At 38.9% G+C, this 19,887-nt stretch overlaps 1 protein-coding gene across 1 annotated transcript; it reads left to right on the forward strand.

Moving 5' to 3' along the window:
- The first annotated feature begins 12,340 nt into the window (after positions 1 to 12,340).
- LOC307139479 (uncharacterized protein) lies at positions 12,341 to 18,800 on the forward strand. Its single transcript, XM_079838478.1, has 2 exons — positions 12,341 to 15,070; positions 18,427 to 18,800. The coding sequence occupies exon 1, from the start codon at positions 14,129 to 14,131 to the stop codon at positions 15,065 to 15,067; it is 939 nt and encodes a 312-aa protein (XP_079694604.1). The 5' UTR covers positions 12,341 to 14,128; the 3' UTR covers positions 15,068 to 15,070; positions 18,427 to 18,800.
- Positions 18,801 to 19,887: the final 1,087 nt, after the last annotated feature.

Raw genomic sequence — 19,887 nt, forward strand, 5'->3', positions numbered from 1 at the left:
GCTCATATGTTCATTGATTATGTGAATCAATTCCCCCAAAAGAGATATTTGATCCGAAAATCCCTTACACTACAATAGTGTATTGTTTTAGTGAATTATCGTACTTTGAAAATTAGTGTTGGAGTTTAGTTTACGATTTGTGATTTTGAGCATGAAATTAACCGTTTTGCCAATTGTGTTCTGTAGGTGTGTTGGTGCGTTTTGAGTTTAGGAAATTTGTTAAAAAGTATTGAAAGAATTGTCATAGCGATTGAGAAAAACTGTAAACTTCAAACCTTTAAACTTTAAATGAACTTCAGGTCTAGCTTTATCAAGTTAACTTCAAAGTTTGTTTACAAACTTTACTCTAGTTTGACATTGTACGCCTATTTCAGGTATTTTTAGACTCAAATTAATTAACATATTTTGTACATATTACTTTAAACATTTTTAATATCAGGAGAGAAAAAACTTCATAACATGTTTATGCATTTCAGTGCTGATACACACATTTATATAAATAAATATATAATTTATATTATTTAAAAGGTATTCTCCTAAACAATACAGTTTTAACCTTTAGACAAAGTCTAGTTTCCTAATATTTTCAGCTCATCCTTGAACAACATGTATTTAAGTATGTATTTCACTAATACATTCAACTCTGAATTTCTGTAATCTCTTGTATTATTTGTATGTGTGCACGTCTGTGATTGTAGACTGTAGAGTGTGAACGAGACTTTTATTTTGGTGTGGTGATGTGACGTCATAAGGCTGCGCCTCGCTCCTGCATCTGTTGTGATTCTGCTGGAGAAAGGTTTGTGTTTTAAGCGTTTAAAACTATAGAAATCATCTTCAAAGTTGTACAGGCGATGCAGATCGAATGGTTTATTATTAAATGTAACATTGCATTGCTTTATCTAACACTTATAAACGTTGTGTGAGTAAAGTAACAGATGAAAACACATATGTATGTACACATTAACTTGTACATAGCCTATTTCTAAATTCAAAAACTTATATTTACAACATTTACCCATGAGCTGTAAATGTAAATGTGTCTAATGCCACTTCAGCTAGAGCTGCGGTGCTACTTCTACAGTGCTAAGATTGATCTTTTGATGCTGATTTAATTAGATTGGTAACAGTCTGGTTGTGTCTTATCGCTCTAACTGAATTTATTGTTTAAATTAACAATTAACAAAAAAACTTTTCTATTTTAATTGAAGAAATTGACAAAAGATGATGCATACATTTAATAAGATTAGAAAACATTGCTCTTATAATGTCAAAAATGCCCCTGGACATTAATGTAAAGGGACAAAGATCGTCCTGTAATGGGAAAGTTATATTTGGAATGTGTGTTATTGATCAGAAGGTGCTCCTAAATTTTTGACTGTGTCAAAGCACAAGTGCTCCTCAAGAAAACTGTAAGCGTAGAGCCGTGAGAAGATGAGTGGGGTGAACTGAAGAGAAGAAGCTAAGAAGAGAAGTCCCCACTGAAGAGAAGAAGAATATAATATATTACTTCACTGAGCTGCCAAATTAAAACATTTAAATATACCTTCTCGCTTCATGTTTTGTCCCACTCCCGCCTGCATAAAAGTATAAATAGATTTTTTCTGACACAGTTTCGAGTAATTTAACGTAAAAGCAAAAGCGTGCATGGTTTGGCATGGCAGAATGCGCACAAAGTGTGCTCCCTTTGTAATTCCTAAAAAGCTATCCTCTCAGTTGATCATGATCCGCGGGAGTGCAGGTCCTGTGGTAGTCCCAAAGGAGTGCAGGTTTCTAGACCAGGGCTTGGATCTTTCCATATATCGATATTTCGCTATATATCGATACTGAAATATCTGAAACGATACGATACTCATTTTCTACAGTATTGATATCAGCTGCGCTCTCCTCTCCGACCGACAGCGAGTGACACGCACCGCCTCCTCTCATTCAGTCTGGTTAATCCTCTGAACACGGCGAACAGGGGTTCTGCTGGACTTTTCCTCATGACTGCGTGTTAGTATTGGTGTGACCGGTCTGAATTTCGCGCGGGGTTGCACATAACGTTAATTCTACTAATTCCCGCAGATTTCTTGCTCGCATCTGAAGCGCACCCACTAGGGATGGGCGATATCTTATCGTTTGCGATATACCGGTAAAAATTCTCCCCACGATAAGAATTTGTCTTCCCGCGATAATAACGATAAAGCCTAGTTGATGGCGTGACCCATCCGCACCGTGCCACCGCTGGCCGTCTCTTGATGCTTAAAGCGTTTACTTAATGATGGCCGCGGTGGCTGCGTTCGTCAATTTGTATAGCTGAACGGGGGTTGGAGAGAGAATTTTCTTGTAGTGCCCTCGCAGCACTCGGTGTCCTAAGAGCCGCGCAATGGGAGCAGCGGCACTGAATCCGCATCTCACGTGCAGAGCGAAAACAACCATGGCGGAAGCTGCGGAAGAGTTCATAGCTAAACGAGGGGCTACCTGAGGGCAATCTGAACCTGTACATACAAATGTATTTTCACTCGCTGAGCACTTGGACTGAGCGCTTAAGAGATTCGCTCTTTCTCAATCGATCGGTAAAGCACACTATTTCAGTTCATCTCAATGAATGCACAGTGTATTTGACGCACATTAAACACTAGTGTGAGGCGCGCGACTGAGAGCGCTCAGTGTTTCACACACACTCAAAGAGAGAACGAGAGAGTCTTATACCACACAGAATTTACGTGCTACATGTAAACAATATCCTTTGTTGTATTTTCCTGTAAAATAATGGCGTTTATTTGGAATTATTCAGCCTTTCATGAACAGGAAAAAACGAATGCACAAACGGGAATCTCATTGGCTGGCGTGCACCTATTACTGTGCCTGTTTTGATTTCAGCAAATCAGTTTGAATGAGCGCTGACAACATGATTAATATTCATGAACCCAGAAGCTCATTATTCCTTGGTCCAGTTTATTTTTATTAGTAGAAGAATTCGTGGTATTATCTTATCAACTCAAATTACTGAAGTTCTTTCATTAAATCATTATTTTCAACTTTTTTGTAATCTGAAGACATTTTTGGGATAATTACTTTTGCTGTTTCTGCTATTTTTACTACTGTTTGCACCATGAGTGTATGAAAAAATACAGAATCGGTTTACATGTAAAACTTGTCATTGATTTGAATTATTATTGTTTGTATTGTGTGATGTTTTTCAGCACAGTTGCACTATTTAAACCAGTGGCGAGGCCAGAAATTTTTAACTGAGTGGACCTTGGTGGAATAGGGTGGACCTCAATACTCTCAAATTACACAAATTTAACAATATGGGATAAAATCACTTGACAGTAAATATAAGCTATATATGATTTATTTTTTGCCAACAAATTCATGTACAAAATTAATTTATAACAAGCAGCTACAAAGCCTATTGCAAGGAAGACAAATATAGATATTGTGCTGCTATATGACCACTGTAACAAGACAACAATGCACCTCTGGAATAATTTTTTTTAAAATAACATCTTAAACCATGACTTCTGGCAAGTTTTGTGGATAGAAATTGACATTTTGAACATTAAAATCCAAATGAAACTTTTCATTAGTTTAAAAGGTGAATAGCTTACATAGCCTATTTTACTTCACTAACCTCCAGGGATGTGCAGAAGTTCCTGAGGGGCAGGGGCTCAAATGTAAAAAAAAAAAAAAAAAAAGTTTTGTGTGTGTGTAAAGTTTGGATACTATTTTATGTTTTTGCTAAAAGTCTCATATGCTTATCAAGCCTGCATTTATTTAATCAAAAATACAGAAAAAAACAGTAACCTAAAATATTGTGAAATATTATTACACAATGTTCTTTATAACTTTTTATTAATCAAAGAATATAAAAAAGAAAAGAGCATCACATAACATACAAGAGCTGCAAGTAATTTTCTCTTTGCCTTTTGTTGTTTGATTCACATTAATGGCTCAATCGTCAGCAGGTTTATTAGATGCTTCCCCTTTAAGACCAAAATGGAGATCTAATCATTCTCCCATTGATTTCTCCCAACTATTTACGGCCATTTAAGATAAATTTGTGTTTAAGTGAATACTCTCCATGCCGGTTATTTTGAGATATAGGCTATTTGTTGTGTATTTGATGGTTTAGTAGCGCAAGTCGGTCCGGTTCGCAGCGTGCGCGCGCGCACACACACACACACACACACACACACACACACACACACACACACACAACATTATCCGCCTGCAATAACGGAGGCTGCACTTTCAGGACCGCATTTCTAGGACCGCATTTCTAGGACCCTATTTTTTTGTGACAGCGCCACCTACCGAATCGGAGAACCGCAATCCCAGGAACGCATTTCCAGGACCCTAGTTTTGGAGATACGAAACAAGTGCCACCAAGGCAGTATTTTAACCCATTTTTTTTAGGTTTTTAAAGGTTTATTACACCCAAATAATGCTTTCTTTATTGCAATTAAATATGGTTTCTAGGAATGTTGAGTAATTATTGGGTCCAAGTTGCATAATTGAATAACTCATCAAGTAAAATAAACAAGGAATGGTATAGCCTTTTCAGTCAATCACATGTTCAAGTACAGAGGGAATACACAAGGATGACTCAAGATTTAAGATTGTGTATATTTTATAAAATAATATATTGCAACAGTTGAATTTGAACACACACAAAAACCAATTTGTTCATGACGTGAACCACATCGGAAGAACTTCATGGACAACGTCTGCACTGACTCCTAAGAGAGAAGTGAATGAAATAAGGAACATTGAGTTGAGCTTGTTCAATTTTAATTTTTCAAATCTTAGTCACCACAGAGCACACACATTATATACAATACAAAATTATATCAATCTTCATACCAAATAATGTTCATATTACTGTTATTGCATAATGTTCAAAGATTTGGGTGAACTTGAAACATTCATGTCAATAAAGCTCATCTGAACCGAGAAAAAAAATAATAATAGAGAGAGATGCAAGAAATTTGAATAGAAATGACATGTTATTTCTACAATAATATGACTTTTCCTGTCCTTTAGATATTTAAAGCACACATTGTGATGTATGCAGCAGCTCTACCTACCAACTGAATTCTCTCCCCTCTTTTCAGTTAATTTTAAGTTAATTTTATATAAATAAATAGACATAAATTAGGGCTAAGTCTAGGACTTGACCAATTACTTCATCTTTTGTCATACTTCTGCCTGTCCTGAGCTGTGTCCTTGAAAGCACTTCATATAGAGTACAATCATAGGCGTCGATTTCGGGGGGGACGGGGGGGACGCGTACCCACCAGATTTCGTCATGAGTCCTTTTGTACCCACCACTTTTTTTTTTTTTTTTTAAACCTCGAGTTCAATTTTGCGGTGAAGCATTGCTGACACACACATTATTTTTTCCACTCAATTCATAGCTGTCAACCCTACCGTTTTTTCCGGGTTTCTCACGTATTTTAGCTCTTTTCCCGCTGTCTTACCGTTTTAGTATTTTCCCGTAAAATATCCCGTATTTTTACGTTCTGATTGTGTTAACTCAGAACACGCAACTATCTGGTTTAGTGCCAGAAGACGCGAATGAGAAGTCGCGCGCACTGTGAGAAAATGTGTCTGTGCACTTATCCTAGAGCGCGCACACGTCTCTCAGCGCGCAAATATTGAGTTCTCTTTCAAGTCTTGCTCTTGAACGGACAAACTCACGCAAAAAGTATGTCAACATGTCCATATTGATGAGTATTCTAGCAGACATAGTCTGTTTATGGCTTAAGTAAACTTTATACAGTCCAGAAAAGACGACGCATATCCGAGGTCTTAAAGGGGCAGTAGCCTTTACTGCTGTCTGTTTAATGTCAAACAAAAGACAAGGGCATCACTCACTGCTCTTGATTGAATAGCTTTTGTAAGTTTAAAAGCATTAATCTTTAATTTGTACAGTCAAATAATCAATGTTATTTTACATTTGATCAATTTCTGTAGGCCTACCTGAAAACTAATGTTAGACGTACCTGAAAAACCTGAAAAGCATAGTTTATTTTATTAGTATCTTTGCTCGATAGTATTTATTTGTGCTGCTGTTTGTATATAAATGATTTGTTCTTATTATTTTCTTTTTTTTTATTTGACTGTAGTCCTTTTTTCCCTGAACATAGCAAATACTGAACCGTACCGAAACGGTGAACCTTAAACCGTGATACAAACCGAACCGTGAGCAATCTGTACCGTTATACCCCTAGCGTAACGTATGATAAAATGACTGAAAAAAGGTTGGGAAACACTGGCTTAGGCTACTATCGAAGAAGAAGAAGACGCGGGCGGGAGGAAGAGGGAAAAAGTAGCGGGAAGTAAACTTCAAGGAGATTAGGTAGATGAGTGTGATGTGCAATGATGGATCAGGACGCTGACGGCCAAAATCAAAATATTTTGTGTAGTTATAAACTCTTTAGACTCTTTTTTTTAAGTTTGTGGGTAAGAATCGTGTAAAAAAAAAATCACTTACTTTGTGGATGATACGAGATCTTATGTCGTTTTAACGACATCTTTTGTTGTAAAAACGTTTGAAAAGCAGAAGCAAGCTCCGTAAAATAGGCTCTTCCGCTGCCTGTATCAGTGGCAGTGCCCATAACACGAAATTGTTGTAATGGATTGATGTAGCCTATACAGTTCTTAACAGCCATGGGTAGCAGGTGCCATGGACTGCTCATGATTTAGCGTAATGACGGACCCCGGTGCAGCCACAAATATCATAATTATCTATAGGCTAGGCCTACTGTAATTGAGACATTCAAGAAATGTATTAAAAAGAAAGACGCTTTCAGCCTTACTCAAAGTAGAGCCCTACATTTCTGCCCGAGCCCGACGGGCCCCGACTTTTTTACGCCCTAGGGCCGGGCTTCGGGCCAATTTTCCAGTCATAGCCTACCTCAGACGCGGGCCGGGCTTCGGGCTTTTTTAGGCTATAGGACGGCGCTATGCAACACGCATCGCCGCAAATGAGTAAAGCAAGCCAACACGCAAACTGCCACAAGTGAAACTGAAAATAAGCTACGTTTTAGATGCTCAAAAGCACAATCATCTTCATTAAAATTAATGAGACTAAAGGCTCTTACCAGTGTTTAGGTCGCTCGTTCTCATAATGCGGTCTTTGATGTTGAAAAGAGCTGATGAATAAAATACTCATATCGGTTGATTTCGTTGACATGAACTCCGTTAAATGTGCATATAGCACGGGAATTGAAGATCGGATATATATTCATTTCGCGGAGAGGTGTAGCCTAAGGTAAGACAACCAGCATGTTTTTTATTTTTAATTATTTGTTTAGATTGTGTAGCCCGTTTTGTTTGCGCGCGCCGTTGCGATCTGCCTGCCTCATCTTGTCAAAAATGCCTTTTTACTGTGATGGTGGTGATAATAGGCTAAACGTTTAAACCATGCTTTAAGTGTTTTTTATGGATTTAATAAGCAAGACAAGTCAAGTGTTGATTTCAGAGGCTAAAGTGTTGGGTTAACTCATGTCGGCCGCTGGCCGCTTGGTCGTCACTTTAAAAAGCAAAAACTTTAGTTTAACAAACATTAAATGCTTTAAACATTTTTCTAAATTAACTTAATAAAGAAACAAAACGAAATATATCTACTTTGACATTAAAAACAAAACTGAACTATTTTAATGGCTGTAACTAATGTGTAATAGGGAGCATAAAAAAAACACGGGCTCCAGTGGGACTCTGATAATGAAGTGGTAAAAAAAATTGCAAAAATGAAAAATATTAAAGAATTCGCGGGGCGCTTTCGTCAGCATGAGTAAGATAGGCTATAAGACCCGCAATATGTCTCATCTGACATTTTTATTTATTTACATTAGTAAGCTGCAGGACATAGTCTTTCAAAACATGACCTGCGCGAAAGAGAAAAAAAAATGTACCCAGCACTTCTGAAAATGCACTTCTGAATGCGTCTCTGTCCCCAGCACATTTCAAACCAAACTGACGCCCATGCGTACAATACACAATACATGACACAATCTAACACGTGGTATTTTAACAGTCAATTATTATGATGGCCTCTGTTATGCCTGACTATAAAAACGTCATATGTCTCAATCAACATTAAAAAATCATGCCAAAATGAAGAGACGTACTCATAACATGTCATGTATTGTGTGGTAACGTTAAACAGGCTGACTGTGAGCACGTGACAGCTAAAATATTACGATTATTTTAACTTACTTAAAATGAAGAAAAAAACAACGAGTAACTAACAAGCTTTCACAACGAACGTAATACAGTTGTCTTAAGACACAATTGTGCTGTCACTAAGTCAACACAAGCTTGCATGCAAGTTTAGTTAAACGAATGTTAACAATTCATTTACAGCACTATCTAATATACGTATGATAGCTATGCATTCAAGACTATTTAGCAAATCACGATCACTTCGGCTATGTTAACTTTCCAATGAAATGCATCACGATTGTTTTTAATGTTAAAATAAAAACTGATTCACATGTGATACTCACACTCTGATCGTCATCCATCTTTGCTGGTCCTCTAATTCGCTAGGTGGCGTTGACAATAAAAACCTAGGGTCCTAGAAATGCGTTCCTAGGACTGCGTTCCTGAAAATGCAGCCTCTGTTTGTGCAGGCAGATGCTACTCCACACACATACCCCCGCCTTGAACTTGGAAACGGCGTCTATAGCCGCGTTTCCACCGAAATTACCCGGAACTATTTGTACCAGGAACTTTTTTCCCAGGAACTTTTTCTCCCCCAGATCTGCTACAATCTGCGTTTCCACCGCGGTCTAAAGTACCGGGGAGATTAGGCAAATTAGTCCGGTGACGTGGGAATGCGCGCGGCTGCTCCTCCCAGTCACCGACGGACAGTAATCACTTTTGCGCGAAGCTGTCTGCAACAATAACAAGTGTAGGTGATGCAAGCAGCGCTGCTTTTGCTGATTATGTACACACATTACCAACACTGCTTATTTAAACGTGCACTTTCACCTGGTTTGACCATTTTAATGCAAAATGGGATGATGGGCAATCCAAAATCTGAATGTGTTGTAATAGCTCAATTCCAAAACAAAACATTTTCTATAAAAGGATAATGAGGTTTCAGTCATTCATGACAGATGTGTGAAAAGTTAATTGAATGAAAACAATAGACTGAATTAAGCAGTTGAAAGATTAGGTACTAGACTGCAAGTATTTTATTTTTTTATCACAATAACATCTCTTAACATTCACAAAAAAATAAATAAACCACATGACTAGTATTACAATATGCTTCATTAAATGCATAATTTTAGAGACTTCTTCCTCAAATTTGAAATGAAGCAGGACCACACTTATGGCTTCACTTAAGTTGTGGTTATAAGTTATTATACTACATTCACATAGTTATACATTTAAAAATATAATATTTGGGTTTTCTAGATATGTTTATGTGCATATTCAGAAAGACTTGCGAGCAGCAGCCCTTTTATTTGCTTCCTACACTATATGAATACAATTAGAATGTGGTTATATAGTTAAAATGTGGAAATTAAAGACACAGTGACATTTTACACATTTGACTTTATTTTAGACAGATTAGTTCTTACAAAATTAAAATAAAAGTGTGCAAAGACAAATAAATTACTAGAACAATAAAATGAAAATATAAAATGTGAAAACAACAATATAAAAAAAGTGTATTTTTCAGTAACCTTTCCAAGAGCTGTGCCAACACGTACAATATATAAAGTACAAATGTGGTAGTGCAAATGCTTCATTCAAGCGGCTGGTCATTGTGGCTACTTCTTGAACAACTGGACAAACTGTCCCTCTGCTGCCGTCTGCTTTCTTCCGCTTCTGACTGGTGGAATGCCAGCTCTTGCCTCCTCATCTCTCCTCGGCCTGGCTATCCAGTAACAGCTGCATATATTGGTCAGGCTGTTCTTGTCCATGCTGCAGGACAGCCCGGTTAGCATCCGATCCATGTCCCTCAGTGCATCAAGAAAGTCACAGTCCCTTTTCCTTTTCCCTAAGTAGAAAATTACACAGAAACACATGGAAATTAATACACAAGGCAACCATGAAACAATAGAAACCATCAATTAATTATTTAAAGTGTTTTCACTACAAATAATGAACAATTGTTTGCCCAGCTTGAACAATGCCCAGTGTGCAATTTTTATCATGGGCAATTTAAGTTTACAATTAAAAACAACAAAACCATTAAGGATTACACATCAGTTTTAAAATATATACACATTTTTGTCAGCTTTATAACGTACTGGTGACCGCGGGGGAAAACACGCTGGTCTCCGTTGCCTGCGATTCATCAGGGCCACTCGTTACGTCTGGAAAAGCACGTTGAAAAAAGTTACTGCAACGTGTTTAAACACTGCAACGAGTTTAATAGATGATACCAAGATGATATATTTACCTTCAACCCACTCGGATTCCTGGATGGTTTCCAACAACGCACTAGCCGAGTCTTTCGTTACCGCTGCGCCAGAAAAGGACGGTCTGTGTCCCAGCAACGCGTCCAGGCGGTCATGCCACTTGTTGGTACGCCGGTCGGAACCGCTCCGGTTGTTATGATCCTTTAATTTCTTGTAATCTTGTCTAATTTCTTCAACTTCTCTCTGCACTGTTTTCCAGTGTGACTGGAACCGAGTCGATATCTTCAGTTATACCTTTTCATTGCGGGTCGCCGTTTCCAGTTCCCGCTGGATGTCCTCCTCCGCTTATATGCTCAATAAAGCCTGAACCTCGTCGTCGGTCCATCGGTCGAATTTTTTGTTGAACTCCATTGTTGCAAAAAAAATATTTACTGAACGCAAAACCCACGGAACGAACCTCGCAAAAGACTTGTAAATATGGCGGTGGAAAAAAAAAAATAGCTGCGAGAGCTCAACCAATCAGCATGTTCAGCGCCCAAGTCCCACCCCCGAAAGTTCGGGAACTTTTGAAAAGTCCCACCTCGCAAGCAGGGCCGTTTGGAGGGGGAAATATTTACCCGGAACTTCATTTAGACCCTGGTTCCTGCGGTCGAAACACACCGAGTTCCCCCCCAAAGTTCCTGGTTCCGGGGTAAAGTTCCTGCGGTGGAAACGCGGCTTATTGCGCGGATTAAGCCGCGTTTCCACCGAAATTACCCGGAACTATTTGTACCAGGAACTTTTTTCCCAGGAACTTTTTCTCCCCCAGACCTGCTACAATCTGCGTTTCCACCGCGGTCTAAAGTACCGGGGAGATTAGGCAAATTAGTCTGGTGACGTGGGAATGCGCGCGGCTGCTTCTCCCAGTTACGGACGGACAGTAATCACTTTTGTAATGCAGTAATCACTTACTGTCTGCAACAATAACAAGTGTAGGTGATGCAAGCAGCGCTGCTTTTGCTGATTATGTACACACATTACCAACACTGTTTATTTAAACGTGCACTTTCACCTGGTTTGACCATTTTAATGCAAAATGGGATGATGGGCAATCCAAAATCTGAATGTGTTGTAATAGCTCAATTCCAAAACAAAACATTTTCTATAAAAGGATAATGAGGTTTCAGTCATGACAGATGTGTGAAAAGTTAATTGAATGAAAACAATAGACTGAATTAAGCAGTTGAAAGATTAGGTACTAGACTGCAAGTATTTTATTTTTTATCACAATAACATCTCTTAACATTCACAAAAAAAAAAAAAATCACATGACTAGTATTACAATATGCTTCATTAAATGCATAATTTTAGAGACTTCTTCCTCAAATTTGAAATGAAGCAGGACCACACTTATGGCTTCACTTAAGTTGTGGTTATAAGTTATTATACTACATTCACATAGTTATACATTTAAAAATATAATATTTGGGTTTTCTAGATATGTTTATGTGCATATTCAGAAAGACTTGCGAGCAGCAGCCCTTTTATTTGCTTCCTACACTATATGAATACAATTAGAATGTGGTTATATAGTTAGAATGTGGAAATTAAAGACACAGTGACATTTTACACATTTGACTTTATTTTAGACAGATTAGTTCTTACAAAATTAAAATAAGTGTGCAAAGACAAATAAATTACTAGAACAATAAAATGAAAATATAAAATGTGAAAACAACAATATAAAAAAAGTGTATTTTTCAGTAACCTGTCCAAGAGCTGTGCCAACACGTACAATATATAAAGTACAAATGTGGTAGTGCAAATGCTTCATTCAAGCGGCTGGTCATTGTGGCTACTTCTTGAACGACTGGACAAACTGTCCAAGAACAGACAGAAACCCGGTCTGAAAGTCCCTCTGCTTTCTTCCGCTTCTGACTGGTGGAATGCCAACTCTTGCCTCCTCATCTCTCCTCGGCCTGGCTCTCCAGTAACAGCTGAATATTTGGTCTCGCTGTTCTTGTCCATGCTGCAGGACGGCCCGGTAAGCATCCTCCATGTCCCTCAGTGCATCAAGAAAAGTCAGTCCCTTTTCCTTTTCCCTAAGTAGAAAAATTGCACAGAAACACATGGAAATTAACACACAAGGCAACCATGAAACAATAGAAACCATCAATTAATTATTTAAAGTGTTTTCACTACAAATAATGAACAATTGTTTGCCCAGCTTGAACAATGCCCAGTGTGCAATTTTTATCATGGGCAATTTAAGTTTACAATTAAAAACAACAAAACCATTAAGGATTACACATCAGTTTTTAAATATATACACATTTTTGTCAGCTTTATAACGTACTGGTGACCGCGGGGGAAAACACGCTGGTCTCCGTTGCCTGCGATTCATCAGGGCCACTCGTTACGTCTGGAAAAGCACGTTGAAAAAAGTTACTGCAACGTGTTTAAACACTGCAACGAGTTTAATAGATGATACCAAGATGAGATATTTACCTTCAACCCACTCGGATTCCTGGATGGTTTCCAACAACACACTAGCCGAGTCTTTCGTTACCGCTGCCCTAGAAAAGGACGGTCTGTGTCCCAGCAACGCGTCCAGGCGGTCATACCACTTGTTGATACGCCGGTCGGAACCGCTCCGGTTGTTATGATCCTTTAATTTCTTGTAATCTTGTCTTAATTTCTTCAACTTCTCTCTGCACTGTTTTCCAGTGTGACTGGAACCGAGTCGATATCTTCAGGTATCCCTTTTCATTACGGGTCGCCGTTTCCAGTTCCCGCTGGATGTCCTCCTCCGCATATATGCTCAATAAAGCCTGAGCCTCGTCGTCGGTCCATCGGTCGAATTTTTTGTTGAACTCCATTGTTGCAAAAAAAATATTTACTGAACGCAAAACCCACGGAACCCACCTCGCAAAAGACTTGTAAATATGGCAGTGGAAAAAAAAAATAGCTGCGAGAGCTCAACCAATCAGCATGTTCAGCGCCCAAGTCCCACCCCCGAAAGTTCGCGAACTTTTGAAAAGTCCCACCTCGCAAGCAGGGCCGTTTGGAGGGGGAAATATTTACCCGGAACTTCATTTAGACCCTGGTTCCTGCGGTCGAAACACACCGAGTTCCCCCCCAAAGTTCCTGGTTCCGGGGTAAAGTTCCTGCGGTGGAAACGTGGCTTTATTGTTCTTTTAATTTTATCAAACACGTCCTGCAATTTAGCCATAGTGGAGAGAGCATTTGACACCAATCACGGATTGTGAGTGCTGAATCTGACGTTTAATGCATGTTTGGGGAGATATGACAGCGCGCGCTGTGAAGGGAAGGAAGTTGCGCTAGACGGAACGCGGGTATAGTTTAGTTTAGTAGTATAGTTTATAGAGGACGGCGCATGCGCGGGTTGTGAGCGCGTTGTTTGTGTTTGAGCTCCGTCAAATTGATTCATAAATCCTTGATTTTCTTCTTAATACTCGCTTACAAACGAATACTTTCTATTATTTACAGCGTGTGAACATATCTCCGATACGATTCTCTATAAAAAACAATCGGATTGCTTTGATATCGCTACTTATATCCGAACTTCCGCTACTAGCCGTAGCCCGCTAGCCTTGCACGCGTGGTAACTTGTTTACACCGGTAGCCCGCTAGCCTTGCACGCGTGGTAACTTGTTTACACCGGTAGCCCGCTAGCCTTGCACGCGTGGTAACTTGTTTAACGTTACACCCGGTAAACACTGATAGCTACAATTCGCCATCGTAGCACTTCTGCTACAATGGCGAATAACTCGGATGTGTGTCTAATGTTACCTTTGAGTGCAGGTGAGGACACGTTCGAGCTGCATTCGGTGCAGTTGGAGTTGGAGTCGTTGGCGAGTCAGATTCGCGGCCTTCTAGACAGACAAGCTGTGCTGAGAGAGCGGCGAACGGCGCTTGAAACATCACGCGCCGATGCGCACAAGTCAGTGGATACTAACATTTTGACTCCGACCTCGTCTACTCCGCGTGTTTCTCTGCACAGGACCCAAGCACCCAGGACGCGATCATCATCCCTGGTTTCGTTCACTCCGGCACCGACACAGCGCCATGGACCCTGGGTGTTTCCACAGCGGAAGACGCGAGCCAGGACCAGAGCGAGGACCTCTCCGCCCCTCCCGGTCTTCGAGATCTCCACCCGGAACCGCTTCTCCCCTCTTCGCGAGACGGAACGCGACGCTGTGGTCATCGGTACTTCCATCGTCCGGCATGTCCACGCTACCTCAGGTAAAGGCAAGGTTATCACTCACTGCTTTCCTGGTGCTCGAGTTCTCGATGTCGCTGCGCAGGTTCCCGAGATCCTGAACGGTGACGAGCGCATCGGAGCTGTCGTGCTGCACGCGGGGACGAACGACACCAGGCTGCGGCAGACGGAGGTTCTGAAGAGGGACTACAGGAGCCTGATCGAGACGGTGCGCAGAACATCGCCTGAAGCAGCGATCATCGTGTCCGGACCGCTTCCCACGTACCGACTAGGACATGAAAAGTTCAGTAGATTATTTGCTCTAAATGAATGGTTAATGTCATGGTGTAATGAACAGAAGCTGCTCTTTGTAAATAATTGGAATCTGTTTTGGGAGCGACCTAGGCTCTTCCGTCCTGATGGCCTTCACCCCAGCAGAATCGGAGCGGCTCTTCTGTCGGACAACATCTCCAGAGCGCTGCACACCATCAAATGACTAGTAAGTCAAAGTCCAAATAACAGTATTTGCTGTCCTAACTTAATTGACATAAGTACCAATGTAGAACATTATATAGAAACTGTGTCTGAACATAACTGTGTAGAACATTATATAGAAACTGTGTCTATTCCTCGTTTAGTGAGGTCAAACATTACATCTACTGTAAGATCTAGGAAAAATCTAATTGTGATTAAACCAGAAAATCTCAATATTAGTGAACAAAACCAATTTTGTACTAACTTAATTGACATAAGTACCAATGTAGAACATTATATAGAAACTGTGTCTATTCCTCGTTTAGTGAGGTCAAACATTAAATCTACTGTAGGATCTAGGAAAAATCTAATTGTGATTAAACCAGAAAATCTCAATATTAGTGAACAAAAACAATTTCTAAAACTAGGTCTTCTAAACATTAGATCGCTCACACCTAAGGCGGTTATTGTAAATGAAATGGTCACAGATAATAGTTTCGATGTACTTTGCCTTACTGAAACCTGGCTTAAGCCAAATGATTATTTCGGTCTAAATGAGTCTACTCCGCCAGGATACTGTTATAAGCATGAGCCCCGTCTGATTGGTCGTGGCGGCGGTGTTGCAACAATATATAGAGATATTCTTAATGTTACCCAGAAAACAGGTCACAGGTTTAATTCATTTGAAGTACTAGTGCTAAATGTCACGCTATTAGATGTAAGAAAGAAATCTGTATTATCTCTAGCCTTAGCTACTGTATATAGACCTCCAGGGCCCTATGCTGCTTTCCTAAAAGATTTTGCAAACTTTCTTTCAGATCTATTGGTCAACGTCGATAAAGCATTAATTGTTGGAGATTTTAACATACACGTAGATAACACAAATGACGCGTTAGGGGCTGCGTTTACAGATCTATTAAATTCCTTTGGGGTCAAGCAAAACGTCACTGGTCCCACTCATCGTCTTAATCACACACTAGATTTAATTATATCACATGGAACCAACCCAACCGATATAGATATTATACCACAAAGTGATGATGTCACTGACCATTACATGGTAACTTGCATACTGCGTACTGCTGAAATCTGTCATGTTGCGCCACGTTATCGACCAGGCAGAACAATCCTTCCAACCACTATAGATAGATTCTCAAACACCTTACCTGATCTGGCTCAGCTGCTAAGTGAACCCAAACAAACAGATGAACTAGAGGAAATGACTAGCAGTATGAGCACCATTTTCTCTAGTACATTAGAAATTGTAGCACCAATTAGATTAAAAAAGGTTAGAGAGAAAACTAAAGCACCATGGTACAACAGTGCTACACATGTTATCAAGAGAGAAACTCGTAACTTAGAGCGTAAATGGAAACATACTAATTTAGAGGTCTTTAGAATCGCATGGAAAGAAAGTATGTCACGTTATAAAAAGGCCCTAAAAGCAGCCAGGGCTGAGCATCTCCGCAAACTAATAGAAAATAACCAAAATAACCCAAGGTTTTTATTTAACACTGTGGCTAGACTAACAAATAAACAAGCATCGCCTGAACAAAATATTCCGTTACAGTTTAGTAGTAATGATTTTATGAACTTCTTCGCTGACAAAATAGAAAGCATCAGAAACAAAATTGTAAATGTACAATCATTAATGATGTCTTATGATTCAACCGCAATTATCGCCCCTCAAGAACTACTACACCGCTTTACAACCATAGGACAGGAAGAGCTAAATAAACTTATCATTGCATCTAAACCAACAACATGTTTATTAGATCCAATACCCACTAAACTACTGAAAGAGTTGTTACCTGTAGTGGAAGAGCCTCTTCTCAATATTATTAACTCATCTTTATCTTTAGGTCATGTTCCAAGAATATTCAAGTTGGCAGTCATAAAGCCTCTCATTAAGAAGCCACAATTAGATCATAATAACCTAGCAAATTACAGACCAATATCAAATCTTCCATTCATGTCTAAAATACTAGAAAAAGTTGTGTCCGCTCAATTGTGCTCTTTCTTGCAAGAAAATGATATCTATGAAAAATTTCAATCAGGATTCAGGCAGCATCATAGCACAGAAACTGCACTCGTTAAAATCACAAATGATTTACTTCTAGCTTCTGACCAAGGCTGTATCTCAATACTAGTTCTACTTGATCTTAGTGCTGCGTTCGATACTATAGATCATAAAATACTATTAGATCGACTTCAAAATTACACTGGTGTTCAGGGACAGGCATTAAACTGGTTTAGATCGTATTTATCAGACCGCTACCATTTTGTCTGTCTAAATGGGGAAAAATCAAAGATGACGTCAGTAGACTATGGGGTGCCGCAAGGATCCGTGCTAGGCCCTCTGCTATTCTCAATATATATGCTGCCACTTGGTAATATTATAAGAAAACATGGAATTAATTTCCACTGTTATGCTGATGACACTCAATTATATATTTCATCACGACCAGATGAAAACGCTAAATTATCTAAACTGACAGCGTGTGTTGATGATATTAAACACTGGATGACGTGTAATTTTCTGCTATTAAATTCAGATAAAACGGAGGCGTTACTTATTGGTCCAAAAAATTGCCCACAAAACCTCTCACAATACAACTTTAACTTGGAAGGATGTCCTGTCGCTTTATCCACTACAGTAAGAGACCTGGGTGTTATATTAGACCGCAACTTATCTTTCGAAAGTCATATTTCATATGTTACAAAAACGGCATTTTTCCACCTTAGAAACATTGCCAAGCTAAGTAACATGCTATCTATTTCTGATGCAGAAAAGTTAGTTCATGCATTCATGACCTCGAGACTAGATTACTGTAATGCTTTATTAGCTGGTTGTCCTGCATCATCGATAAACAAACTGCAGTTAGTCCAAAACGCAGCTGCTAGAGTGCTTACTAGGTCAAGAAAATATGATCATATAACACCAATTTTATCATCCCTACACTGGTTACCTATTAAGTTCCGTATCAATTACAAAGTATTGCTACTGACCTATAAAGCCCTAAATGGGTTAGCTCCAGTGTATTTAACTGATCTTTTATCGCCCTACAATCCATCGCGCTCTTTAAGATCACTAAACTCGAGGCTTCTGGTCATTCCTAGGATATCTAAGTCCACTAAAGGAGGGAGGGCTTTTTCACATTTAGCTCCTAAACTCTGGAATAGTCTTCCGGATATTGTTCGAGGTTCAGACACGCTGTCCCAGTTTAAAACTAGATTAAAGACGCATCTCTTTAGCCAAGCATTCACATTATAATTAAGTTTTATACTACAGTTAAATCGCACCAACAGCATTAATATTCTGAACAGCAGCTATGCTAATTATTTCCCATCTGCTTTTCTGTTGTTATCTCGGGACACTAGTCCCGAGGTAACTAGTTCGTCAGCTCCAGTTTGTATCCAGCCTCTCATGGAGACTTCAGATGCCCCGACACCTGTGATGAGACGACTCGACGCCTGTGAAGAGACGACTCAACGCCAGCGTTGTTATGGCCTAAATTAATACATGATTGATTAACTTATCCTAACATTTTTTCTTTAACATTCTCTTTTCTAACATTTTTCAATGTACATTTATGAAATGCACTTTCTGTGAAGCTGCTTTGAAACAATGTGTATTGTGAAAAGCGCTATACAAATAAATTTGAATTGAATTGAATTGAATAGTTTATAATAGTTTTACCTCATCTTCTTTTCATAATCCTTGGGGAAAATAAAAATAAAGCTTAAATAAGATTAATATCACCGCCCTAAAGTGTAAGCAGACTACATTTTTGTTTAGTTCTCTGGCAATCATCAATCTCTCGCTCTCTTTTACACTGTGTAAGTGAATGATCATGTGAAGATTTTGCAGCGGCGCTGTGAATACATTGTAGGGGAAACACTGCTCTTTGTGACCACGAAGTGTTCTGAAAATGTTTTCGCTCTACAGTAATTATTTTTTAATTAAAATTGTTTGTACGTGTTTAAGTGATTAGTGTGGTGACATAGGCATATTCTTTTCTGCTATCCCAATTTTTTTTTTGTTTTTTTTTGTCTGTTCTGATTGGGTGGGCCAGCCGTCAATCTGAGTGGGCCAGTGCCACCCTGGCCCTTATGTAGCCTCGCCCCTGATTTAAACATTACCTGCACTTTTACAGAAGACAATTATATCTGCAAGTTTTCCATTTCTGAAAAGGCTGGTGTGGAATTTTACATAAAAAAATAATTAATTAATTATATATATATATATATATATATATATAAATATAATTTTTTATTTATTTTTTTGTATGTATTATAGGAGCCTATTTGATGACATGTACGTTTTACTTTAGATGATTGTTTGTTTTTGAATGCATGCAGCTTTCACTTGTATCCAAAAACATGGGGAATGATACTACATTTATCGTCATTGATATCGTTATCGCAATAAATACTAGAAAATATCGGGATACATTTTTAAGTCCATATCGCCCATCCCTAGCACCCACACATACCGTAATAAAGCCGCCTCTGACATACAAGTGCAAAAATTAGCTCATTCTACCAGCTTATTAATGATCAAATACACTCAAAAAATATCTCAATGTCCATATGGGTGAGTATTAACGTAAACACAGTTGTAAACAGTTCAGGAAGAATGTGTAGGAGGAACAGTGTTTGGGATCCATGCGTGCGTCGGGTCTTAAAGGGACAGCAGTTATTTATTATTCAAACTACAAAAAGACAAACGATCACTCACTGCTGCTCTTGACTGATTCATCTTATGGATTCATCTGTATTTAATTTTTTATAATGAAGATTATCCAATGTTATTTTAAATTTGATTACTTTGTTTGTTTG

Source organism: Gobio gobio (genome assembly GCF_949357685.1).
Source record: "Gobio gobio genome assembly, chromosome: 2".
NCBI classification, from domain to species: domain Eukaryota; kingdom Metazoa; phylum Chordata; class Actinopteri; order Cypriniformes; family Gobionidae; genus Gobio; species Gobio gobio.